The sequence below is a fragment of the Ambystoma mexicanum genome, chromosome 2p, assembly GCF_040938575.1.
Source record: "Ambystoma mexicanum isolate Mex_15411 chromosome 2p, UKY_AmexF1_1, whole genome shotgun sequence".
Lineage (NCBI taxonomy): Eukaryota > Metazoa > Chordata > Amphibia > Caudata > Ambystomatidae > Ambystoma > Ambystoma mexicanum.
This window is the reverse complement of record NC_090923.1, coordinates 75,671,022-75,699,004: the sequence shown is the minus strand read 5'-3', so window position 1 is coordinate 75,699,004 and position 27,983 is coordinate 75,671,022. Positions and strand designations below refer to the sequence as shown.

General features: G+C 48.2%; 1 protein-coding gene across 2 annotated transcripts in view; it reads right to left on the bottom strand.

The window, feature by feature from the left end:
* LOC138566226 (laminin subunit beta-2-like) overlaps positions 1-27,983 on the bottom strand; it is a 594,957-nt gene that overhangs the window by 488,475 nt on the left and 78,499 nt on the right. The window contains exon 1 of one of the 2 annotated variants that reach the window (XM_069643286.1): positions 2,869-2,977. The exons of the other annotated variant lie outside the window; for it this stretch is intronic. Coding sequence (XP_069499387.1) covers positions 2,869-2,962 — 94 coding nt within the window. The 5' untranslated portion in view covers positions 2,963-2,977. Of the gene's footprint in view, positions 1-2,868; positions 2,978-27,983 lie in introns of those variants that run through there. 2 annotated transcript variants of the gene reach the window in all.

Here is a 27,983-nt window from a genome sequence, read left to right as displayed (position 1 = left end):
GGTACTGGTTCCACTTTAAGCATGAGGCCATGCAGGATTGCAGCACTGGGTACTGGGTCCACTTTAAGCATGAGGCCATGCTGGATCGGAGCATTGGGTACTGGGTCCACTTTAAGCATGAGGCCATACTGGATCGGAGCATTGGGAACTGGGTGCACTTTAAGCATGAGACCATGCAGGATCGCAGCACTGGGTACTGGGTGCACTTTAAGCATGAGACCATGCAGGATTGCAGCACTGGGTACTGGGTGCACTTTAAGCATGAGACCATGCAGGAACGCAGCATAGGATGACCATCATTGTCCTTGATCGCAACTGGGAACATAAATATAAATAAATAAATAAAGGCATATGATACATCTCTACATTTGACAGTTCCCTCATTAGTTCAGTGTCACTCGGGATGGAGACATATAATCAGCACGCATATAGCCAAAGCCTCACGCGGTGATGCCGGTGGCCACACCTGTAGGTGAGCTGGCAGCAGGGTCTCCGACTAGACCGGAATTTGCCATGATCACTGAAGGGGTGGAAGGGTCTGCAGGCCGCAGATTTGTTGTTCATCGTGGATGAGGGGCAGCAGGCCTCTGTTCTGCCCTGCCGCACGAGCACCCTCTCTGTGGAGGGCAGCGGCTGGGACTGCGGTGGGATGATGGTGGGCCAAGTGGCAGGATGGCTGCCCTTGGTGGTCTCTGGCCAGGTGATAATGGCTCCCTCATTAGGCAGGGGAATTAGACCAGCTTGTCTGGGTGGCACCTTCTTTCAGTTCACCTTCTGCGTAACCAACGAGCACTCTCTATGGGGAGAGCCATTGCCATGCTAACGTTGTTGCACCCTCGTCATCTCTCACAGGTGGGAGTTCGCTGTGGCTGTGGTTCTGGTCGCGCCCTTAGCATTTTCCCCCCAGGAGGGCGCTCGCTGTGGCTGCGGTCCAGGTCACGCCAAGTGCAGGCTTCCCTAGGTGGGAGTACTTTGTGGTGCTGGGCGGGGCGCAGGAGAGGCGTCCAATGTGGCAGCAGCAACAGCCATACCAAGGCTTCTCTTCCCCAGGCGGGAGTGGTTCATGGTGATGGAGACGCAGGTGAGGCAGCGGTCCAGGTTACACCAACTCCTTGCTCCTTTCTCTTCCCCCTGATGCAGCGGCACAAGGGCCATGCCACTCCATTCCTCCCCCAGTCAGGAGCTTCTTTCTGTCAGTGGACTGGCAGGGGCCACATGCTCTCTCCTCCAGGTGGAAGGTTGATGCACCTCCTTGCATAGCTTCTCTCTCTGCGCTGCGGCGGAGCGCGCCGCTTGTACTCTCCCTCAGCCAGGAGACTTACTTATTACAATGTGGGGCAGTCATTGCTGCACGCACCTCTCCCCCAGACAGGAGTACCAAGTTAAGTTAGGCTGCGATACCGTTTTTATTTCTTAACCCAGTCAGAGAAAGACGACAGTAAATAGTAAAAAGTAGCATGGCGCTATTGCTTTTCGATCCTTGTGGTAGCTTTCCATTCCATTCTAGGTGCCGTTTTTTCAGTGCCAGGCATTCATTTGTCTCGGTAGGATAGCTCAGGGGCAACGTGCTCGTCTTGGAAGCAAGACAATGCAGGAGCAACACAAGTTCGATCCCTGGAAACCTCTGGGTATTAAGCGTGTTATAAATAATCTATCATATCATGGTAACGTTTACTGCAAATAAGCCGTGAAACTTTGTGGAAAGAGGAAATTAGAAGCAGACCAAGTATTTCGACCCGGAAGCTTTGATGCCTTATTTTGCAGTTCAAAACAGCAACACCGAAAAGTAGGATCGGGGCTTCGATGCCTAACTGCAGCTACTCTCTCCGAAGAGGTCGCCAAGGAAAATCTCCAACTTAAATGACTAATCAGAGCCCTCCATGTGAATTAAATTCCTCTCTGCAATCGACTCTGTTGGCTTCACATCAAGCGAACTGCCGGTCGCTGGCACCGAAAGTGCCCGATTTCATGGAGCTCAGAATTCCTGTTACCGTCATTGATGCCCTGAGTCTAGGTTTCCAAAATGGCGCTGAGCCGGTATCCAGCAGGACAGGACTACAGTGACCGAGGTATCAGCATCTTTGCTCCAGAGAACCCACCAACCACGCTGCGCTTCAGCATCTTCCAACGCTGGCCCACCGCGGGCTCTTTTACTCCTGGGACCTTTGCTGGACTAGATGGAGAGCACGAGCCAATCGTTTTGGAGGGAGAGAGCAGTCACGTGCCCCACAACGCTTCACGATTGCCCGTGCATGCTTTGCAGGTTGTTCCATGAGCAAGAGGGGGCTGGTGAGAGCTGGTCTCACTGAGTAAACTGGACTTTTAAGTTTCACAAACTCTAAGAAGAACTGATGTGGGCTGGCCTCGTGGTCACGCGGGCCAGCCTGGTCAGTGCTGTGGGCAGGGGTGTTGGTAGGTCTGGAAAATATCTGGGGCTATGCTAATTTTGGGACTCTCAGGACTGGGGGCTAGCTAGCATTTTTGGTTGTAACCCCTGAGCTTCTATCCGGGGCTACAACCAAAAGACCCGGGGCTTTTGCCCCCTCAGGACCTCATAGCTATGCCTCTGGCTGCGGGCAGGCAGTAGATAATAACAGTGTCCATGGTCACAGAGAGTTACTTTGGTTGCCGGGATCACCCAGGCTTAACGGGTCCATCACAGAGGTCAACCAGTGAGGTGTTACAGGTGCCATGGCTGTTGCCGGGAACACCCGGCCTTATGTCAGAGGTACTGTAGTCACACAGGTCGCTCCTTTCCCCCAGACAGGAGTACCTTAATTTCATGCAGAGGGGTAGGCCGCTCTTATGTCTTCTTCCCTAGGCAAGAGTTAATTAAGTTGGTGCAGCGGCAGACGTCGCATCACATACATTTTCCCCAAGGCGGGAGTGGCCTGTGCCCACATGGCAGCAGCGGGGTCCATGCTACATCTCTCCCCCAGGCAGGAGTTGCAGGTGCCCACATCGCAGCGGCGGGTGCCACGCCACTTCTCTCTCCCAGGTGGGAGAGTTATGTCAATGCTTGTGACGGCGGTCCTTGCCGCACCGCTTCTCTCCCGTGCCCACGCAGGATGGCTGGTCGTGGCTATTGCACAGCCGGCAACGCCGGCTGCAGTTAACACACAGAGACAGTGGGTTGGTATCTTAGCAACTGCCAAGCGGCGCTTCTTCTTCTTCTTACTGATAGATTTTTTTCCATCAGCTGTGATTTTTGGATACCGAGGCTTGAGCCTCATTACTCCATCTTCTCGGGTTGGGTATGTAGTCGTGGGTTTGTATTCTTCTTGGTCTGTGTGGTCTTGTCACAGTAAGACTGGTTTCACAGGGTCTTCGCAGTGATTGCGGCAACATCATTAAAGGCAACAGCATATCACACCCCCACTCTGGCAAACCTATGTTTCTCAAGCATTCTTGCACATGTGATGCCCAAAATGTTATTTATGCATTAAAATGTCCTTGTGGGTTATACTACGTAGGCATGACGACCAGAAAAGTCAAAGTTAGATGGTCTGAGCACAAATCTAATATCCGCACTAAGAGTCCCAAGTCACCAGTATCACTACACTTTTCTGAAGCACGTCACACCATTTCTCAATTGAAATGTGTTATCTTGTAACAAATCACAGCAGGAAGCAGGGGTGGAGATGTGCAGCGTAAACTATTGCAACATGAGATTTTATGGATTGAACTGTTGGACTCTCTAAGCCCACGTGGCATGAATACGGAATTCGACCTTATGTGCTTTGTATAAACCGGTTGTCTCTTTGAAAACTAGTATGCTCTGCTTGTATTAATATGTCACTCCAATTAGCACCTTTCACACACTCTGCGATCATTATTGTTTGTGTGTTTTAAATTGGACAACATGTACCATCCAGTACGGTACTTACCGCATGATGTATTTTCATTTGTTACCCCATTGCTTTGTTGAGCTCCTCCTCACCTCTCATCGAGGTAGACTGTTGACCTTTTACCTCCCTGATGTTCTCAGTTCTCCTCCGACTTGTGATGTCTCCTTGTCAGCTATTCTTCAAGTTCTGACATGAATCTGACTCTCCCTTCTGCCTAGTTGTTGGCTGCTTGCCCGCGTCCAGGGCTTTGAGTTCTCCTCTATGTTTCCATACATCTCGTGGCCTCCTTGAATTGCCCATGGAGATTAGACTACTCCATTGTTGTCGATTGCTGTCTCCATTCCTTTTTGGGTTTTTAGACCTTTTCTCTTACCTTTGTGGATGATGGTTAGCTTCTACTGACCAATCGCCATGATTAATCACTTGCCGCGTCGTGGGGGCACCCCGTAGTTCCTTTGAACTACGGTTGTTGCCCCCACACGCGCGTTATTTTAACCCCTTGACTAGGTCTTATGTTGGACACGTACTGCCCTTCTCTTAATGACCACTTGTCATTTAACAGCTGTTATGTGCAGCCCTTTCTCCGGACTGCTCGAGACCGCCCCGTCTCTTTCAGTGTGTCACTCTTGTTTATGTTACATTACCTTGGCAACGCTGCACTCGTTGGTGCCCACACCAAGATGGACGTCGCTTTTGGTGCTCTCACGCGCATGCGCGGGGGTACCAAGATGACGCTGTAGTTTTGGGAAGCTCAGTTACTTCGCTCGCACTGCAGCGGCGAGATGTTCATTGCGTGTTCGCATTGGAAGGTATGTATTTTTTGTTTCCCTGAAACCAGTTACACGTTGCAATAACCTGGTCCACGTACCTCGCTTGGTTGAGACTTTAGTATTATATTATTGTACCCGCTTTTATTATATACCTTGGACTTCACTGTACAGCTAAACCTTACCGGTATGTGTTGCTGCACTTGTGCAGTGTTCTAAAGCCTCCAATTCCCCTTGTTCATGCGGTTTACTTGCATTTGTTCGCACGGGCTAATGCTTAACGATTTGTCGTAGTCTGTCATTGTTTACTGTCTGTACTTATATTCTAAATCTCTTTCTCTTCACTATGGACTGATTGCCCGTTATTGGTGGGCTTAATAGCTTAACTTTTGTCCTTACCTCCATAGATACCCCAACATACTGTGTTTTTTGGCTATCCGTTGTTTATTGTCTGGATTACCTGTCTGTTTCCTGGCACTTATATCAGCAAGGTTAGTGACTCTGACTCGTCTCACTATGTTAATTGACTTCATGTAAATCAGAGAGTTTTTATTGAAATATCTTTTTTCTTTCCTACCCCACAGAGACTGTGTTAGAATATAATGTTTATTAAAATAAAAATGAAGTCTATCCTCTGAAGATGGTTCCATGAAACGAAACGCGTCGGTCTTATTCGGGACACACCTGAATATGAGACTTCATTTATGAACTGTTGAATGATCAAATCCATACATCTAGAGTTTGTTTGCACTGTAACTATTATACAGCTTTACAATTGTGTTACTCCTTACAAGCAGTTTTTTGTAAACGCCTATTGCTCTCACCTTTGTTATATTGAATACCTACAAGTGTCCTTTCCATGTGCAAATAGGGAACACTGATTGTACTACTGTTTGCTTACTAATGTACGACTTGTTGGACTCAGAAGATTAAAATCCATAAGTCAGCTCTAGTGTTTTCGTTCTGATTGTTCTATCGGTTTGACCTCTATGACTGTATATTTTATCCTGAATAATACTGCCAAATGCTCTAATTGACCCTTTCTGTTGCAAATAAGAGAAGTTCACACGTTGTTAACACATCGAAAAATTTACGCCTCTTTTGGCACCAAATGTTTAATGAATTTTAATAGAAATAGAGGGATATCTTTTTCCTTATTTGAGTGCATCTGGGCTTGCTGTGTAGCAATACACAGCTTTGGATTCTTCGCAGTGATGGGCCACAGGTAGCGGTTGAAGGGGTTTGCAGTGGTGGCAGTGAGTCTTCTGATCAGAGGGTTCGGGTTCTGATCCAGTCCTTGGCAGAAGTTCTTACTCGGCTTCGCTAGATGTTCGTCCAACATCTCGATGTCCAGGTCTCTATGAAGGTCTGCTATCCTTGTGAAGATTGCAGCTCCAGACGATATCTGCAGGGCCTTTTTCTGGACTATCTGAAGACTCTTCCGGTGTCGCTCGTGGCAGGTCATCCATCCACCAAGCGGGAAACTGACCAGCCCTTTTATTCACTGGGCCACCAGGACATGTGACTACATTACATGTGTCTCAGCACGCAACCTCTGGTGTCGTGCTGAGGTCAGAACCAGGGCCAGCGCTAGGCAAGTACAGCGTGTGCAGCTGCACTTGGCCTCGCGCTCACGCTGCCCCGCACAGAGGCTGACCCCATTTTTCCCTGGGAGAAGGAGGGCCTGCCTCTGAGAATCTCTAGTGCGTGTTTACATTGTGCAAAAAGCCATGACAGGCTGAGAAGTGTCCAATCCCAGCGGCTGCAGTTTGAAAGCAGAGGCAGATTGCCATTGTTCTGCAAGGCAGGAGATTGCTAGGTTTGTAAAAGATCCAGGGCTAAGCTAATGTCGGGACTGGGGGCTAGCTAGCCTTTTGATTGTAATACCAAAGCTTCTATCCGGGGCTACAAGCAAAAGACCCGGGGCTATAGCCCCCTCAGCACCCCTCACACCCCACCTAGCAACGCCTCTGCTACAAGGCCACAGGCAGCACCCTGAACTGGGCTGCCTGTGGCTTGTTTAATGGCCTGCAACATGCTCCTTTCTCTTACCCACAACACCCTTTATTTGACACTGTTGGGCTCATTACCTCAGCAAGAAGATGTTCCCTTAAAATAAAGCGCCCCTTTTAAAGGTTTGCCAGGATGTCTGACATGTAAGAAAAAGGCAAATGCTCGTAACATCTTGCACAACAGCCTGCTGGACGTTTGTGACAAAAGTAACCTTTTTCAAGAAGCGATCTAAAAAAGATTTGTTTTCAGGCTTGAAATATTTTGCATGGTGGGCCTTCTAGTTTTCCATTCATAATGTGGAAAATAAAGCACCAATCATATCTTTTGCTTTAACATGTGTCTCTGAGGATCATTTATTGTAATGTTGCTACAACATGAGAGTTGTGTATTTTATAAGTAAACTATCTGAGCTCTGAAGTTTCTCAGGGCCACGTGTGTGAAGCGCATGAAGTTCCTGTTTTTGTTCCATTTGGATTCTGGGACCTGTAGTTTTTTTCTCTCCCATTTGAAATTTTGGAAAAATAACGCCCCAGAATTGCAGGGAGAATTCAGGACCGGCTGGCATTCTCATGCCTAGCCAGGGGAAACGTGAGAGCTCCGGCCCACAAGACATTGTTGTAGGCCTTAAAAATCCAAACTTGGGCCAAGTGGAGTATAGAAGGCATGTGTTCAAAAGGCTAAACTGTGCATGGGTGAAAATCCCAGTTTCACTGTTTAACCACAGTGTGTGATCCTGGGCAAATACTGTAATCCCTTGCAGTATGGAGGGCTGGCCTCAGCAGAGCCATCTTAACGGTGTTCGCTTTTTGCTCCCAGTCACCAAAGTGGCATGGGTCATCCAGAGCACTGCCCAACAGAGAGTGAGTGTATCATTTTGCTATGTCTTGTTATGCTATGTTATTGAATCTTGTATAGCAGATAGTCTACCATAAAAAAATCTATGTGTGTTTTGGGGTAAGGGAGCAGGTGTACGACAAGAACACACCTTTATACTCAGTGTGCAATAAATCGATATTCATGCAGCAATGATAGCCATTGGGTTAATGTGCCTACTGATGAGATCTATGTTTAAACTGCTGGCCACAAGTTCCGCTCAAGTTTCATCCTTCTGAGTTAAGGTGGGAGTGATGTCACTTCCTGTGATATCATAAGCAAATTAAGGGGCCCCACAATTAATTTGCCACTTGGTCCCACAATTCCTAGTGCCGGCCCTGCTCACAACAATTGTCCTGCGTTCCCCCCCTTTTTGAGGATGGTACGTTCCAGCAGTACAGCAGGCACTGTAACACCCCCAGATGTTCCCACAGCACCACGACCCCGCTCTCTTGGTTCCCGCTCGTGCCAGATTCGTTCCCTGTCCCAGCGCCAACCCAAGGTGGCCCGCCAGGGCCTGGCCTTGGAATTTCGCAGGCTGGGGCCGCTCTCGAGTCGGTCCTTGGCAGCCAGGTCCCGCTAGCGTTCCAATTAATTAGGGAAAAATGTGCGGAAAGTTGCAGGCCCCGCCAAGAAGGCAGGGGGAGGGCTGGAGCTGGGAAAGCGTCTTCACAGGCATGGGCCGGGGGGCGGCTCATGGAGTGAGGGCCCTCCACACCGAGACCCATCGAAGGGTAAACAGAAGGGTCGCCAAATAGGACACATTCTGGATGGGAATGCGGCTATGAAACGAATTACACACGATTCGCAGCCTTGCGCCAAGGCTGGGGTTCAGGCCAGCTGCACCTGTTGCACATTCTCGTGGCCACAGCTGTCTGCATCTGGGGGGCAAAAAACTCGCCAACTCTTCTTTAGGGCCGATCCCATGCTGCAAACACTGTCATGTCACGTGCGCTCGGCAGTTTGCCACCTCTGAGCCTATGAGGAGAGGTCAGTGTGCGGTGGGTGTCCCCACTGAAGGGAATGGGGACTGCTGCATGTTTGTTTATATTAGTGGAAGCGTTCCTCCGTGGGCGAGCCCATTGAAGTCTATGGAAGACCGTGGTAGGGTGGGTGGGTGACAATATGTCCAAGGCGGTTGACACCCACTATTTGCGGATATTAGCAGGTGAGACAATACACACACAACATATAGATTTGGCATTTTTATATGTAAATACATTCCTCCTAACATTCCAATGTTACAGTTATCTACAAGTAAAGTAATAACGTGTATATTTACCTTTCGATACAAAAGAATAATAACATGTTATTACTAGTCCTTGTATTTTCTTTACAAACGAAAACACGCACTGGCAATGCCAACAGTTTTGGCTTATGTGTAGGCATGGCAAAGGCACTGCCATAGTGGTATTACCTGCCCATTGATGGTAGCAGGTGCAAAATGGTGCGATTACCTGGGCATCTTATAGCAGTGCCTGGCATAAGACTAATAATTATGCACACGCCAAATCTGTTGACTTTGACAATGCTTGATTTTAACAGGACTTCAGTGAAGGATTTGCATAGTGCTTGTAAATCAAGTGACTGAAGGCAGACCTGGTTAAGACATTTTTATTACACCAGTAGCAGGGTTTAGAGCCCTAATTAAGTAATTCACTCTCAAACGACTGCTTTGAAAAAACACTGTCAGGCACTTCCTGTGCAAAGGTTGATGGTAAGGCTTGATTAAAACAAGCTCAAAGAGTTCCCATGAGGAGGTGTTTGGGGAATGGCCATAGGCATTAGCATGGCCACAGGCAGTTAATGGGTGTGCAAATAAGCAAACACCACCTACAAGCTATGTGTCCCTACTCAGATGCCAGTACTCCCTATCTGTACTCTAATGTAATAGTTTCGGTTTATAGCTGCGACACGCAACCCCTAATAGTCCAAACTAAAAGTGGGTCAAGCCATGTTGTGGAATTTAAGGCTGTGTACTGGGATGCTGCCTTTCTAAGAAATCAAGCGGACGGAGGCGCACTGGGTTATAACCTGCACTAAAACAGATGCTGATTAAAAACAGCATTTCATCCATTCACACAGATGCTTCTGCAGGCAGAAGCCAGTAATATAGCCCTGCGGATTTACTCCTAGCTACTGAGCTAAGAGATGTGCATGTCACAGGTTTGAATCCTGGCAAGGCCACCTCAGCCTTTCATACTTCCGAAATACTGACTTCGGTTGGGTAATAATAGTTGTGCATATGAAATTGTTTTGCCTTAAAGGGCTGCAATTAACCCAATACATATCAGTACTCTGGCTTTGCAGGCAGAAATGTCTGTTTTAAGTTACCGAAATGTGCCAATAATTTAGATACCAAAGAGAATGTGTTGCCAGTGATTATACTGGCATACACAGGGTTCGAAATTGCGATGGGAGCTATTTAGCACCTGCTTGGAGCCTAGAAGAACCTGGTTTGCTTGACACCAACATCTACCGGGAGCTACATTTGGCTCCCCAGTCCAACTGATGGTGAAGAAGCACACCCATGTGAATGGAACTGTGTGTATTTAGGACAATCTACAAATAAACATTAGGACACATCTATAAACTATTCAAAACATAAGGGGGTCATAAATATTGGACAGAATAATAGCTTTGCATTTTAAGTGGAAGTTACATTTGCATAGTGCTATGCACTAGCTCCTGGTTCCCTAGTGGTAGCTCCTGGTCACTGGTTAATGCTGGATACCCAGGAGCTGCTTTTAGCTCCTGCTTATCCAACCTTAATTTCGAACCCGGATATAGTTATCCCTACACAAATGCCAGAAAATTTGGCAAGCCTACTTATGAAATATGTTGTAAACCGGCTTAGTATACCGTAAGTGCTATCATTTTGCCAGTCTCAAGGCGGTAGGTCCTTTGAAAGAGAGTGGGGAAGTTAGTGGAAGTAAAGGGAGAGGCAAGATTTGAAAAAATATGAAGGTGTTGATGGGTAGAGATCAGAAAAAGCAATTTTTTAATATGCTTACGATTTCCAACTCCAGGCCTCAAGGAATGGATCCATATCAGGTTTTCAGGATACCCCTCATCAATATTAATGAGATAAATTTGCATACAATGATTCTAAATGTATGCACATTTTTACTCATGAACATTAAAGGTGGATAGCCTGAAAACCCATCAGGATCCCAGCCCTGGATCCCAGCCCTGGAGTCCTGGAGTTGGACGCGTTTTGGCACCAGAGGTGTGTGTATCTTGACATGAAGAGCACCACCACAAAGGTATCCTGCATGGTTTGCAACCAATAAAGGTCTGCTCTGAGACCAAAGATGGGTCAAGCCAGTGGGATATGTGTGGATGGTGTTAGTGCAGGGTGCACGCCTAGCCACGTTATGTAGTTACCTCATGTAAAGCTGAGCAGTGTTAGAGGTGGCATATCTGTGAGGTAGCATTGGGCAGACAGAATGGAGGCCAACTGCGGACAAGTTGCAGGCCCTGAGTTTACACAATTATATTGTGATTTGGCTCTGGGTGGCATAGTCTAACATCAGATAATATGGCCTAGCAATGCACTAGAAGGGGTAACAATGCATCACAAGGGATAAAAGGCACAACAAGGTATGAAAAGGTACAACTCGGCCTCCTCCCCATGCTTCTCGCCCTCATTTCTGCAAACACTCCCACTGACAGTCTCTATTCTTCTAATATAAATCTTGCTTTCTCTTCCCCACCTCTCTCTCAAATAAATACATTGCACACCGTGCAACAAGCTGCTGGGGAAGGCAGACAGGGACTCTTTCTACTTTCTTTAACAATAGCTTGTTTCTCACAAAGGTTGCTGTGTCAGCCTCTATGAGCCAAAACTAAAAATGATGTCATGCACAGAGCATTATACAAAAGTGGCCCCCATGGCTGTGCCTGAGATTTGTTGGTAAAAGCTTTTCTCGAAAAGAAAGAACTGCGCTGAAAAGGTAAGATCTGTTTCACCCCCACACCTCTTAATTTATTCATATAAAATATGGAGCTTGGTGCGTGGCCAGGCCTGGAACTAACCATGATCATCTCTCTGTTTTAGTGCCTTAGATAAGCACCGAAGCTTACGATTGAGAGCATTGCCTGTTTTTCTACTCTCACATGCTGAATCCAGGCGCACAGCCCCAGGATCTCAGGTGGGACAGTAGCCCTCTTTTACTTTATGCATGGTTTGGCATGCACTTGAGACACAGCATGGCACATAACCAATCCGGAACACTGACAAGCGTGCCCCTTCACTAGTCACGCTGCCAATGACAATTAGGTTGCCACTGGCTTTCAATCACTGCCCTGTCCTTTCACCTCCCTCCCCGCCCCTCCACACCCTCACCTCCTACCAGGGTGAGCCTCCGGAGCAAGTGCTCTACCACAAAACTAGGTGGTCAGGCACATTTGTTGCTGATTCAACATAATGATCTATGTCTAAGTTTTGAGTCACTTTGTCGCTCGTCTAGCTGCTACACTTAGAGGGAGATGTAGGTATGGGTTTACTGATACCCTCCTTCCTACACTTTTTTGTCTCCCTACAGGGGATGATGGTGTTCACCTACAGTGCCTAATGAACAGGCACACTGGAATATGAATTAATTTCTGATTACAACTACGGTCCTGAAGAAGAGGGCCTAACTTGTCCTGCCATCGAAACTGGTCTACCACTTGGGTCATGAGGGCTCTCATGACCTTTTTGTTATCTCTAATATCAACACAGAGACATAAGAAAGTATAAGACTGCCCACACTCATGTGGTGTGAGGTGTCTTGAAACTCTCACTATACATGAGATTTTTTTACTAGTTTTATCTTGTGGAACACACCGAAAACACTTGGTCATTCGAAAAAACCCAAGGGTGTAATAAATTGGAACTAGATCATTCTCCAAGTGACAAGCTGCTGCACAAGCATTTTGAACTCTTGACAGAATCTAATAACCAGTTCTGTCAACTAACTAACAGCCAATCAGATGTGTTCTAGATGTGTTTTATTGAAAGTGTATACCATAATTGTTAGCGACATGGGATAGTCTTTCCTATCCATCTCTGTTAGATAGGCGCTACACCACAGGCTACCTAGGACCAGGCACTTCTGTCAGGGACAGGGTGTCCTTCCCATAGAGACAGCTAGCACATTGTTTCTTTCTTTGACTATGTGTTGACTTACGATTAATATGCGCACTGTAATGTATTCTCCCAAAGAACCGTTGTTTCTGTGATAACGCATTGACCTGTTTAACAGTTAGGGAAGGAAGTTGACTTCCCATTGTGTATTTTTAAAACTTACCCTGTGGTCTTTACACGAGAATTGCACTAGGCCATTGGTATTGTTGAGCATTGCACTGGTCCAGTTTAGGTCTCGAAGCATGGCACGGTGGTTAGGGTTCTAGTAATTGCAATTGTCTTTGAAAGCTGGCCATGCAACAACAACATTTGAGTGCTGCGTGTTTGTGCACTTAGAGTCCATTACTTGATTTTACCAGGATTGGTCATGAAAAAACAGGATAGTTAGGGGTTTTACGAATGTGGTATTTATAGTTTATTGGAAAACACAATTTGCCAGACACAGACAGGGCCTTATGATTGAAAAGTCCACAACGTGAAACGTCCTAGATCAGGGCTGTCCAACTCGAGGCCTTGAGGGCTGGAATCCTGGAAATCCCTCATTAATATTCATGAGAAAGCTGTCAATACATTGAGAACCATTGTATGCAAATTAATCTCATGAATATTAATGAGGGGTAACCTGAAAATCTGGTACGACGTCCAATCATCAACTGTAGTTTTCTCGACAAGTGTTTTTCTGAAAACATTTTGCCGAAAAAACACAGTGATATTTTTTGGGGGTGGGAAAGGGCATATAAAGGGTTGGGCGGGGTAAGGAGCAGTAAACAATAGGTGGGGAAGGGGAGTCTAGAGGGGAAACCCCCAAAAATAAACAATTTGTGAGATTTTTCAGAAAAACACCAGTCAAAAAAACGGTCATCGATGATATAACATATGACTGAAAATCTGACATGTTCCAGCCCTCGTGGTCTGGAGTTGGGCAACCCTGTCCTAGTTCTACTGTCAGGGAATGACTACATTCCACGAAAGCAGCGTAAAATGTCACTCATTAAGAGGGCATACCCAAGTAACGTGGGCATCTGCTCCACAGACCTAGACCCTACTCTATACTCTACGGGGTCTACATGATTGCAACTGTGCCCCTAACAGGCTAGAAGGCACCACATACGGTCATGTAACACACAGTGATGATATACATGCTTTCCAAGTGAAAATATCACTGCCATGAAGTAATTCGAGCACGCGGAGTCTCACCGGGCAACACATATATCACTGCAAGTTTCTCATTATGTAGATACTGATTGGCCTGCATAGCAGGGGCCCTCCTACATGCCTCACAACAGCATTTAGCAACAGCAACCATGCTCTCTTCTCCCCACCTGACTAAATACCAGGAAAGCCCCCCTTACCCCCAACATGACCCTAACTGCTAAGAGGCCATGCTAGCAGGAATAGCTGTTACATAAGACCTTATAAGGCAATATAAGCCGGTCAAATAGCACAGCGAGCTAAGCGCTCACCCCTGAAATTTGTGTGCAGCCTGCTGTGGCAGGTTCGAATCCCGGCAGGGTAAAATCAGCATTTCATCCTTCCTAGGTCAATAAAATGGGTACCACTCTGTGGGATGAGTGCTCTGAGACCTATGGGTGAGTAGCGCTATATAAGAAACAAATTATTATTATTCATATATCGAAAACAGACTATATACCTTATTGCATTTTGAAGGGCCGAGGAAGAACCCACAATACAAAGTGTGTCAACTCACCAAGATCTTATTATTATATATTTGTATAGCTTGATACTAGGTCGGGGACAACGGAGTGCTGTAAAAGTCATCAAGAATAACATTGGTACCCATCAAGAATATTTATCAAGGCCGAAGGTCCCTAACCCCACCTAGCAGTCTCTGTCCAACTGTGACCATAAACTAGTGCTGACAAAGCCAACACTGTTTGCTTTTGTGCAGGCATGGGATGAGGGGTTTCTAGGCACTGCCATCATAGCCCATGGGATGGCAACAGCTGGAAAAGGGTGTGAGTACATGAGCATGTGATGCAAATGCCTGACAAATGCCTATCTCACACGAGAGCCCAAACTGTTGTCATTACCAATGCTTGTGTTTAACAGCAATTCAGTGCAAAAAACAGATGCAAGAACACACAGGTTGCTTTTAAATCAGTAGCTGAAGACGTACTGCTTGAACACGTTTGTATTATTCCACAGGCAGATTAACAGCTGCAAATAAGCCATTACATTTCTGAAGACTGCATACACATGATATTGCCATCCCCTTCAAAACACAGATCTAGCTCAAAGAGATACCAGTACGGTGTAAAGGCTAGGTAGTAAGTGGGCATGGTCATATGTTCTAGCAGGGACATTGAGAGTGAAAGGGTGGGTAAACCCCCAAACAAGTCCCAGAATCAGCATATCCTTCCTGACATCCCATCTCTCTCCCGTCTTCACCTCCCATGTCAATAGTTTCAGCACATTGGAGTGACGCCAAAACTAACAAGTGCAAACGGGGTTCTTTGCAGAGCGGGCAGTTCAACAAGGACACCACGTTATAGTCCAGACGCTATCAGAAAGCGTGGTAGTCAGGTGTTTCAGGATACAAAAACACACAGGACACAATGGGTTTGACAAAATGCAGGTCATTTTCCAGCCTTTTACTAGAAGGTGCTACCACAAACACCAAGTAATTGCCCCACACCACACATCCCGGCTCTTAGCCCTTAATTGCAAAAGCACTCTGATGATGGAGCGTTCACCTGCTCGATCAGACACATGGGGGCTTATTCCAAGTCTGGGGGTCCAGAAATAAGGGTGCCGGGAGCAACTTACCAGCATCCTTTCTGGACCGCCAGACGAGATTGCCTGCAGGATCTCTTGGCAGGTCTGACCTGCCGGGAATATCGGCCCCTGCAGGCATTGTTTTCACTGAAGCATCGGCACGTTAGCAACGGTACCAGTGTTTCTGTGTCCCCATTCCTGTGGAGTCCTATGGACCTCCACAGAATGGGGACTGACAGTTTCCGCCGCCTCACATCCCGGCCCGTTGCCACATGTAATATCCCGGTGGCACCGGGATATCAGGCGGTGGAAACAGCGTTACGAGGCCGGCGGAAACCCGCCGGTAGCAACGGCGGGTTGCCGCAGACTTCGTAATGAGGCCCGTAGCCAGTAAGTACTTGCAGGTGCTCTTGGAGGGAAGCAAAGCAAACTGCTTTGAGGGCGAGTCATATGAACGCTGGTATCATAAATCCAGATTACAATGTGCACTGGTGACATGAAAGGTGAAGCCAAACCACCCTGAGGATCCAGTTACAATGTGCACTGGTGACATGAAAGGTGAAGCCAAACCACCCTGAGGATCCAGATTACAATGTGCACTGGTGACATGAAAGGTGAAGCCAAACCACCCTGAGGATCCAGTTACAATGTGCACTGGTGACATGAAAGGTGAAGCCAAACCACCCTGAGGATCCAGTTACAATGTGCACTGGTGACATGAAAGGTGAAGCCAAACCACCCTGAGGATCCAGTTACAATGTGCACTGGTGACATGAAAGGTGAAGCCAAACCACCCTGAGGATCCAGTTACAATGTGCACTGGTGACATGAAAGGTGAAGCCAAACCACCCTGAGGATCCATTTACAATGTGCACTGGTGACATGAAAGGTGAAGCCAAACCACCCCGAGGATCCATTTACAATGTGCACTGGTGACATGAAAGGTGAAGCCAAACCACCCCGAGGATCCAGTTACAATGTGCACTGGTGACATGAAAGGTGAAGCCAAACCACCCCGAGGATCCAGTTACAATGTGCACTGGTGACATGAAAGGTGAAGCCAAACCACCCCGAGGATCCAGTTACAATGTGCACTGGTGACATGAAAGGTGAAGCCAAACCACCCCGAGGATCCAGTTACAATGTGCACTGGTGACATGAAAGGTGAAGCCAAACCACCCCGAGGATCCAGTTACAATGTGCACTGGTGACATGAAAGGTGAAGCCAAACCACCCCGAGGATCCAGTTACAATGTGCACTGGTGACATGAAAGGTGAAGCCAAACCACCCCGAGGATCCAGTTACAATGTGCACTGGTGACATGAAAGGTGAAGCCAAACCACCCCGAGGATCCAGTTACAATGTGCACTGGTGACATGAAAGGTGAAGCCAAACCACCCCGAGGATCCAGTTACAATGTGCACTGGTGACATGAAAGGTGAAGCCAAACCACCCCGAGGATCCAGTTACAATGTGCACTGGTGACATGAAAGGTGAAGCCAAACCACCCCGAGGATCCAGTTACAATGTGCACTGGTGACATGAAAGGTGAAGCCAAACCACCCCGAGGATCCAGTTACAATGTGCACTGGTGACATGAAAGGTGAAGCCAAACCACCCCGAGGATCCAGTTACAATGTGCACTGGTGACATGAAAGGTGAAGCCAAACCACCCCGAGGATCCAGTTACAATGTGCACTGGTGACATGAAAGGTGAAGCCAAACCACCCCGAGGATCCAGTTACAATGTGCACTGGTGACATGAAAGGTGAAGCCAAACCACCCCGAGGATCCATTTACAATGTGCACTGGTGACATGAAAGGTGAAGCCAAACCACCCCGAGGATCCAGTTACAATGTGCACTGGTGACATGAAAGGTGAAGCCAAACCACCCCGAGGATCCAGTTACAATGTGCACTGGTGACATGAAAGGTGAAGCCAAACCACCCCGAGGATCCAGTTACAATGTGCACTGGTGACATGAAAGGTGAAGCCAAACCACCCCGAGGATCCAGTTACAATGTGCACTGGTGACATGAAAGGTGAAGCCAAACCACCCCGAGGATCCAGTTACAATGTGCACTGGTGACATGAAAGGTGAAGCCAAACCACCCCGAGGATCCAGTTACAATGTGCACTGGTGACATGAAAGGTGAAGCCAAACCACCCCGAGGATCCATTTACAATGTGCACTGGTGACATGAAAGGTGAAGCCAAACCACCCCGAGGATCCAGTTACAATGTGCACTGGTGACATGAAAGGTGAAGCCAAACCACCCCGAGGATCCAGTTACAATGTGCACTGGTGACATGAAAGGTGAAGCCAAACCACCCCGAGGATCCAGTTACAATGTGCACTGGTGACATGAAAGGTGAAGCCAAACCACCCCGAGGATCCAGTTACAATGTGCACTGGTGACATGAAAGGTGAAGCCAAACCACCCCGAGGATCCAGTTACAATGTGCACTGGTGACATGAAAGGTGAAGCCAAACCACCCTGAGGATCCAGATTACAATGTGCACTGGTGACATGAAAGGTGAAGCCAAACCACCCTGAGGATCCAGATTACAATGTGCACTGGTGACATGAAAGGTGAAGCCAAACCACCCTGAGGATCCAGATTACAATATGCACTGGTGACATGAAAGGTGAAGCCAAACCACCCTGAGGATCCAGATTACAATGTGCACTGGTGACATGAAAGGTGAAGCCAAACCACCCTGAGGATCCAGATTACAATGTGCACTGGTGACATGAAAGGTGAAGCCAAACCACCCTGAGGATCCAGATTACAATGTGCACTGGTGACATGAAAGGTGAAGCCAAACCACCCTGAGGATCCAGTTACAATGTGCACTGGTGACATGAGAGGTGAAGCCAAACCACCCTGAGGATCCAGTTACAATGTGCACTGGTGACATGAGAGGTGAAGCCAAACCACCCTGAGGATCCAGTTACAATGTGCACTGGTGACATGAGAGGTGAAGCCAAACCACCCTGAGGATCCAGTTACAATGTGCACTGGTGACATGAGAGGTGAAGCCAAACCACCCTGAGGATCCAGTTACAATGTGCACTGGTGACATGAGAGGTGAAGCCAAACCACCCTGAGGATCCAGTTACAATGTGCACTGGTGACATGAGAGGTGAAGCCAAACCACCCTGAGGATCCAGTTACAATGTGCACTGGTGACATGAGAGGTGAAGCCAAACCACCCTGAGGATCCAGTTACAATGTGCACTGGTGACATGAAAGGTGAAGCCAAACCACCCTGAGGATCCATTTACAATGTGCACTGGTGACATGAAAGGTGAAGCCAAACCACCCTGAGGATCCAGTTACAATGTGCACTGGTGACATGAAAGGTGAAGCCAAACCACCCCGAGGATCCAGTTACAATGTGCACTGGTGACATGAAAGGTGAAGCCAAACCACCCCGAGGATCCAGTTACAATGTGCACTGGTGACATGAAAGGTGAAGCCAAACCACCCCGAGGATCCAGTTACAATGTGCACTGGTGACATGAAAGGTGAAGCCAAACCACCCCGAGGATCCAGTTACAATGTGCACTGGTGACATGAAAGGTGAAGCCAAACCACCCCGAGGATCCAGTTACAATGTGCACTGGTGACATGAAAGGTGAAGCCAAACCACCCCGAGGATCCAGTTACAATGTGCACTGGTGACATGAAAGGTGAAGCCAAACCACCCCGAGGATCCAGTTACAATGTGCACTGGTGACATGAAAGGTGAAGCCAAACCACCCCGAGGATCCAGTTACAATGTGCACTGGTGACATGAAAGGTGAAGCCAAACCACCCCGAGGATCCAGTTACAATGTGCACTGGTGACATGGAAGGTGAAGCCAAACCACCCCGAGGATCCAGTTACAATGTGCACTGGTGACATGAAAGGTGAAGCCAAACCACCCCGAGGATCCAGTTACAATGTGCACTGGTGACATGGAAGGTGAAGCCAAACCACCCCGAGGATCCAGTTACAATGTGCACTGGTGACGTGAAAGGTGAAGCAAAACCACCCCGAGGATCCAGTTACAATGTGCACTGGTGACGTGAAAGGTGAAGCCAAACCACCCCGAGGATCCAGTTACAATGTGCACTGGTGACGTGAAAGGTGAAGCCAAACCACCCCGAGGATCCAGTTACAATGTGCACTGGTGACGTGAAAGGTGAAGCCAAACCACCCCGAGGATCCAGTTACAATGTGCACTGGTGACGTGAAAGGTGAAGCAAAACCACCCTGAGGATCCAGTTACAATGTGCACTGGTGACATGAAAGGTGAAGCCAAACCACCCTGAGTCACGCCAAACCACCCTGAGGATCCAGTTACAATGTGCACTGGTGACATGAAAGGTGAAGCCAAACCACCCTGAGGATCCAGTTACAATGTGCACTGGTGACATGAAAGGTGAAGCAAAACCACCCTGAGGATCCATTTACAATGTGCACTGGTGACATGAAAGGTGAAGCCAAACCACCCTGAGGATCCAGTTACAATGTGCACTGGTGACATGAAAGGTGAAGCCAAACCACCCTGAGGATCCAGTTACAATGTGCACTGGTGACATGAAAGGTGAAGCCAAACCACCCTGAGGATCCAGTTACAATGTGCACTGGTGACATGAAAGGTGAAGCCAAACCACCCTGAGGATCCATTTACAATGTGCACTGGTGACATGAAAGGTGAAGCCAAACCACCCTGAGGATCCAGTTACAATATGCACTGGTGACATGAAAGGTGAAGCCAAACCACCCTGAGGATCCAGTTACAATGTGCACTGGTGACATGAAAGGTGAAGCCAAACCACCCTGAGGATCCATTTACAATGTGCACTGGTGACATGAAAGGTGAAGCCAAACCACCCTGAGGATCCAGTTACAATGTGCACTGGTGACATGAAAGGTGAAGCCAAACCACCCTGAGGATCCAGTTACAATGTGCACTGGTGACATGAAAGGTGAAGCCAAACCACCCTGAGGATCCAGTTACAATGTGCACTGGTGACATGAAAGGTGAAGCCAAACCACCCTGAGGATCCAATAACAATGGGTGCTGGTGACGTGAAAGGTGAAGCCAAACCACCCTGAGGATCCAGTTACAATGTGCACTGGTGACATGAAAGGTGAAGCCAAACCACCCTGAGGATCCAGTTACAATGTGCACTGGTGACATGAAAGGTGAAGCAAAACCACCCTGAGGATCCATTTACAATGTGCACTGGTGACATGAAAGGTGAAGCCAAACCACCCTGAGGATCCAGTTACAATGTGCACTGGTGACATGAAATGTGAAGCCAAACCACCCTGAGGATCCAGTTACAATGTGCACTGGTGACATGAAAGGTGAAGCCAAACCACCCTGAGGATCCAGTTACAATGCGCACTGGTGACATGAAAGGTGAAGCCAAACCACCCTGAGGATCCATTTACAATGCGCACTGGTGACATGAAAGGTGAAGCCAAACCACCCTGAGGATCCAGTTACAATGCGCACTGGTGACATGAAAGGTGAAGCCAAACCACCCTGAGGATCCAGTTACAATGTGCACTGGTGACATGAAAGGTGAAGCCAAACCACCCTGAGGATCCAGTTACAATGTGCACTGGTGACATGAAAGGTGAAGCCAAACCACCCTGAGGATCCAGTTACAATGTGCACTGGTGACATGAAAGGTGAAGCCAAACCACCCTGAGGATCCAGTTACAATGTGCACTGGTGACATGAAAGGTGAAGCCAAACCACCCTGAGGATCCATTTACAATGTGCACTGGTGACATGAAAGGTGAAGCCAAACCACCCTGAGGATCCAGTTACAATGTGCACTGGTGACATGAAAGGTGAAGCCAAACCACCCTGAGGATCCAGTTACAATGTGCACTGGTGACATGAAAGGTGAAGCCAAACCACCCTGAGGATCCAGTTACAATGTGCACTGGTGACATGAAAGGTGAAGCCAAACCACCCTCAGGATCCAGTTACAATGTGCACTGGTGACATGAAAGGTGAAGCCAAACCACCCTGAGGATCCAGTTACAATGTGCACTGGTGACATGAAAGGTGAAGCCAAACCACCCTGAGGATCCAGTTACAATGTGCACTGGTGACATGAAAGGTGAAGGTGGATCCATTTACAATGTGCACTGGTGACATGAAAGGTGAAGCCAAACCACCCTGAGGATCCAGTTACAATGTGCACTGGTGACATGAAAGGTGAAGCCAAACCACCCTGAGGATCCAGTTACAATGTGCACTGGTGACATGAAAGGTGAAGCCAAACCACCCTCAGGATCCAGTTACAATGTGCACTGGTGACATGAAAGGTGAAGCCAAACCACCCTGAGGATCCAGTTACAATGTGCACTGGTGACATGAAAGGTGAAGCCAAACCACCCTGAGGATCCAGTTACAATGTGCACTGGTGACATGAAAGGTGAAGCCAAACCACCCTGAGGATCCAGTAATACAAAACTTTTAGCAAAGAACATAAAAAGGAAGCACTAGAGAGAGGTGACCTCCCTTTAGGCATCCAGTATCTAACCCAATATCATGGGTGCTATTGTCCATAAAATCAAACGATGAACTGTTCCTTAGTTAGGTCTATACGTCAATTATCCAGTGGGGTGTTTCTGCCCCACGCAGTCTTTTAAAAAATCAACCGCAGCAATAGTAAGTCCCACTTGGTCACCTCTCAGGACCACCGACCACCATTCTTCAGCTGATATAGACGGAGTGTCCTGAATATATAGAGTGATATAGTCTGCTCTCTACCCCCATCCTAAAGTTCAGGAAGGGCCTGTAGACCCTACTCGTCAAAAAAACATCCTAACCAATCTGTCAAAATGCCAGTTTGCAGCATGGAAAGCAGACACTCCTGCCCCAGGGAATGGGCAGGATCAGCCGCAGAGTAAAGGACCCGGCTTGCGTGGGACACGCCATCAAGAGGGATTGGCCGATCCCGGAGTGAGGAGTGCAGACCGCCGGGGAGCCGAAAGAGGAAGAGGAAGTTGAATTGGGTGTCAAGGAAGGCATGTGGAATGGAACAGGGTGCCCTGCAGATGGCACAGCCTAAGGGAAGAAGACATTCCAGACGCTATCAGAGATTAGTGCCCCGAAGCCTGCCATCCTAATCGGGTTGAGCGCACCAAAATTATGTAAAAAACGATGCTTGTCAAACTTAACGGTTCCAAAACAGAGATGCAAAAATGATAGTTAAACCCCATTCGATATCACTAATACTGGCACCTAATACAATTCTTGGTTCTGCTTTAATCTCTTTCTTTGTAATAATAGCTGGCACCCAATGTATCAATGGCAGAAGTGTAAACAGCAGAGTAGGCCCTGAGGATGATGGGCGAGCGCTTAATTTCTGCTCTTCCAGGAAGACCCCACGTGACCTGCTGATGGGCTGTTCCTTGAAGAGCAGCGTCTTCACTTTGTCTGGGAGAGTGGGAATGGCGTATTATCTAGAAAGCATTGGGGAGTATAAAATAGGACGACTGACGAATGATGTGTCTATTTGTACGGCTGAGTTGGTGGCGATTGCATTGGTGATTGACAGGGTGTATGAGTTGGGGTATGAGAAAGTGGTGGTGTTATCAGATTCATTGAGTGGGTTACAGGCGATTGTGGCAGGGGATGGTGATAGGAAGGATGTGATTTTGGACGTTAGGATGAAGATTGATCGGTGTGTGCGCGGGGGTATGGATTTGGAGTTGGCGTGGGTTCCCAGTCACAGTGGCATTTTGGGAAATGAGTTGGTGGATCTGGCGGTGGGTGAGGGTATGAGGAGGGGAGTGATTGATGTGAGGTTGCCTTTGAGTGTGGATGAGGTGAAGGCTGTGATGGTGAGACGGGTCCTGGATGAGTGGCAGGAGAGGTGGGTGAATGGGGTGAAGGGCAGGTGGATGTTCGGTGTTCGTGGGAAAGTGACGGTGAAGGTGGATGCAGGGAGTTCAGAATGGAGGAGGGGGAAGAAGTGATGCTGAATCGGTTGAGGATAGGTCATGTGGGGCTGAACGACTGTCTATTTCGAATAGGGAAGCGTGAATCAAGGGACTGTGCGGTGTGTGGGGTGCCTGAAACGGTGGGACATTTTTTGTTTAGGTGTGAAAGACATGTTACAGAGAGAGAATTGATGAGAGTTCGGTTGACTGCGTTGGGTGTGGCTGAGTTGAGTGAAAGGATTATACTGGGAAGTGATGGGGAGAGAGGCAGGAGGAGGAATAGTGTGATGTTGGATTTTGTGAGGCAGACGGGGAGGTGGGAGGAGCTGTGAGCTTAAATGGAGCCAAATAATAATTAGTGGGTACGGTGCACATCATCCTATAGGATGGGGAGGCGCCTGCGTGGGTCCGCCCACGCTTCCGATAATTAAGAAGAAGAAGAAGAAGCGTCTTCACTTCCTGCCGGAAGTGCAGGTAGGCGGGCGCTCTCCTGATGTGCGCCAGGAAGTTGTTCCAGGCTCTGCGTGCGCAGCAGCAGGAAGAGGTTGTTGTCTTGTACTTCCTGTTTTCCAGCACAGTGATGTTAATGCACCGTGTGGTGCACCGGCCTTCGGAGCTGGTGCTTTTATCGGCCAGGTATGAGGCGGCCTGTGCCGCCACTGCCTCGGATGTGATGGGGAAGTTACCTTGTTTTGTTGAGCTCCTGCTTCCTGTTTTGTCTGCGTCAGGGAACTGTTGTGCCCGAAGTGCCATGACGTGGACAGAAACGGGATGCACGCGCTACCCAAAATACGGTAAAGCAAAAGAAAGCAGGCGGTCGGTCTTCTGTGCAAATGGCCTTTGCTTTTCCTGTGCTCCAGGAAAGGTAGCTGGGGGCTGGGGGTTATGGAATATAGTCTCAAAAATGTCTTCCCTCCCCAATCCCACAAGGACATATGCATCAAAACAGTTTGAGATGTTTCTGCCCAGGTAAGGGGGGCGCCTGGTAAATATGTGGCATGACCCCCCACCCCCTCCACCCCCACCTATCTGCAGGCCAGAGGAAACCTGGTAATGTCTGAGTTGCTGTCCAGGTAATGGGGGAGCACCATGTATGTGTGTCATGTACCCGCTTCCACATTATATATACAGATCAGAGGCAGACTGGTATATATAGGTTCTAGGAAACCTTTAACATGACGCACGACTGTCTCTGTCCCAGCCCTACCTGCCTTACAATAGTCTCGCCAGCTGCCCTTTCATTCGGAAACTGACCTAAAAACTCTTCTCCCAATTAAGTAGGAGGTCAGGCGTTGGCAAATGCAGCAGCTCTCTTTCCCTGTCCGTCATTGGTGGGAGCCGCTCCAGGCCAGCAGTTGCGGCTTCCCTACACTTCCTCTCTGTGCTCCTGGGACCCACCTACAGCTCAGCGCATGGAAGACTCATCACCAGCAGTAAGTGACCCGGGTCAGCGTGCGTGGCCAGCGCATCCTGCGAGTTAATGAGTTATCCATGTGCACAACCCACCGAGATGCAATTCACAGGTCCGCGAATCCGGACGCTCTGAAATACGGGACTGTGACAGCAGCATCCCAGTGCCCAAATACTCCTCTTTTTTCTCCAACTAATACTCCACCTTCTTCTCTTCCTCACGCCTCTCTCCACTACCCTTCGACTCCTCTTTCCATCTTATCCGCTGCTAAACATCTAAGTGCCATCTTTGATTCGTCTTTATCCATTTCTGCTCTCTTTTCTAACGCGGCTCAGTTCTGCCCTTTCTATCTCCATAATCTTCGCCCTTTTCTCTCCTTCTCTGCTTCTAAACTCTTCATTGTCTCACGTATTTTCTCCCCATATTGACTACTGTTCTTCCCAGTTAGTCAGTCTCCCTACCTCTCATACACCGCTACACTCTATGCAGGGGTTTAAGTGGGGTAAGAAATCGAGGGGGGCCCTCATTTGGGGGCGTGGCTTGGGGGAGGGGCGTGGCCTAAAAAGTACGGAAATCGTAGGGTATACACACAAATATATATAAATGTTATATATTTGTGTGCGTACCTTACTATGGTTTGTGTACTTTGCAAGCCATCTTTTCTAAACATAGAGATATGTAACATGTTTCTACGTTTATAAAAGATGGCTTGCAAAGTACACACACCATAGGAAGGTACGCACACACATATATAACGTTTATATATATGTGTGTGCATACCCTACGGTTCGCCTAGTTTTCAGGCCATCTTTTTTAAACATTTCGGGTTTATAAAAGATGGCTTTGAAATGTGTACTTTCAAAGCCATCTTTTATAAACCTCGAACTATGTCGAGGAATCCCCGGGTTCGCCGAGGGTTAAAGACGCCTCGGCGACCTGGGGAAACAAAGGGACAGTAACTGCGAGAGGGGTCACCAAAGGCAGTTACTATGACTGACGGAAGTGGCAGCTAGTCACAGCTGTGGCTGCCTGCCACTTCGGTCAGCTTGCCTGACTTCATTGTAGGCGCATATCCCGTCGCGGCGATAATGCATCCCGCCAATGTTGCGGTAGGACGGGGGCCCCGGCAGGGCCCCGGCTCAGTCCCACTTTTTGGAGACTGCCGGGGCCCGGCCCCAGCCCACTTTAAGCACTGACTATGTATAAAGCAGCTCTTCCCTTTCTCCTCCTTCTTCGCCCTCGCACCTGCATCGCTTCCTCTCTTGTGTCCATTTCTTTTCTTGCGTTTGACTCCCGTCTCTTGTTCCACCTTCTACTCATCGTCTTTAAGTGCTTTCATGGTCTCGCTCCTCCCCACATTTGCTCTCTTATATCTCGCTACACTCCTTATCGCACCCACTGGTTGCAGTCTCAATTCCTCTGTGCAGTTCCTGCTACTCCTAGCTCTTCCTTCTCCTCTGTGCTGTTCCTGCTCCTCCTGCTGTTCCTGTTGCTCTGTGCTGTTCCTGCTCCTCCTTGCTGTTCCTGCTTCTCCTTGCTGTTCCTGCTCCTTCGTGCTGTTCCTGCCCCTCCTTGCTGTTCCTGCTCCTCCTTGCTGTTCCTGCTCATCTGTGCTGTTCCTGCTCCTCAGTCCTGTTCCTGCTTCTCCTTGCTGCTCCTCTGTGCTGTTCCTGCTCCTCCTTGTATTTGTATTTCTTTATTTGTATAGCGCCGTATTGTCTTCTCGTTCCCACTCTTTCTTGCTTTCTTGGCACTCTCGCCCTCTCACCATTCGCTCCTCTCCCCTTCTGCATCTATTCCGAACTCGCCTTAAAACCCATCTTCTCTCTACTCTCTCAAACTAAATTGTGCTTCCTTGTCTTGGGATGATAGGTCAGGGGCAAGGTGCTCGCCTTGGAAGCAAGACAACGCTGAGCAACTGTGGTTTGACCCTCGGGTTCGTGCTTAGAAACCTCTTGGAATTAAGCGCCCTATAAATAACCAATTACTTTTTTTTCTTCCTGCATCCTTTCCCATGAATTATATTTCTCTTTGTACTGTTATAGCAATTTTGCGAAAAACGCCTTATAAGCTTAAATAAATATACATGCAAACCTTCACCATCTCACAGGCTGCCCGCACTGAGTGCTCAGGACATTCCGCGGTGCCCACTTCTCAACAATGCATGCCAATGGATTTTATGCCAGCGCAGATGGCATATTATATTTCATGGGTGCATTCATGAAATTCCCCTGGCAGCCGCATCCTGGGAAAATAGGCCACCATCTATTCACTTGTGCCGGGTAAACCTATGGCTCCACCTTTCAGCAGGACTGGGGGGGGTGAATACAGTAAATGGATGAAATATAACTCGGTGTTCGTAGGTTTTCTTGAGATTGTGATGAAGGGTGAAGGGCTTGTGACGCATGGCCACCAAATGTCTAACACCTCTATGTATGCTCCACGTAACTAAGTCGTTTTCTTGTAATAGCGCCTCGATGCCCCTAGGCTGTTGTGCGCTTTATAAATAAAAATAAAATAAAATAATAAAATTGATTGCCGTGGCAGCCCATGCACGCACGCACGCACGCATGCAGGAACACACTCCGACATGCAGTAATGTGGGGATACACAGGCCATCACAGCCACAGAGTCCTAATAAAGAACGATAGGGCTAACATTCCATACTTCTTGGGAGCAAAATGTGAGGCAGCCGTTTGCCATTCAGTTGACGGCCCTGGGCCAGTGGCGTGTTCAGACTCTTGACTAGGGTGGCCCAAGTGGGGCACTGAATTATGCAGGGCTGGCATGAAGTATGAGCACACACACACATAATGATCATAGTTTAGGATAATAGGCGGGCACCTGGAGTGGCCAATCAGATTTCAGGGGTAGCAGGTGCCACTCCCTGGACACGCCACTGCCCTGGACACTATGCCGGTGGAAAAGGTGCCACAGGCTACAATGTAAAGTGATGAGTTTTTCCCGCCACTTTGGCGTCCAGTGTTCTCACAGTTTCTGGTGGAATGTTGGCACTCTAGCTCTTTGTTAGAACTCTGTGATCACAACTGACAAATGAAGGTGGACTGGAGGATGGAAATAACACTGGAGTGCATGTACCGCCACTTGCTGCTACCCGTGGTCCACAGCCACTGCGACCTGCAGAGAGAATGATAACCGTGGGTGCACTCACCCAAGAGTTCATGTTGTTGGGAGGCCCCCCGTTGTTAGGCCCAAATGGCCTTTGTGGGTAG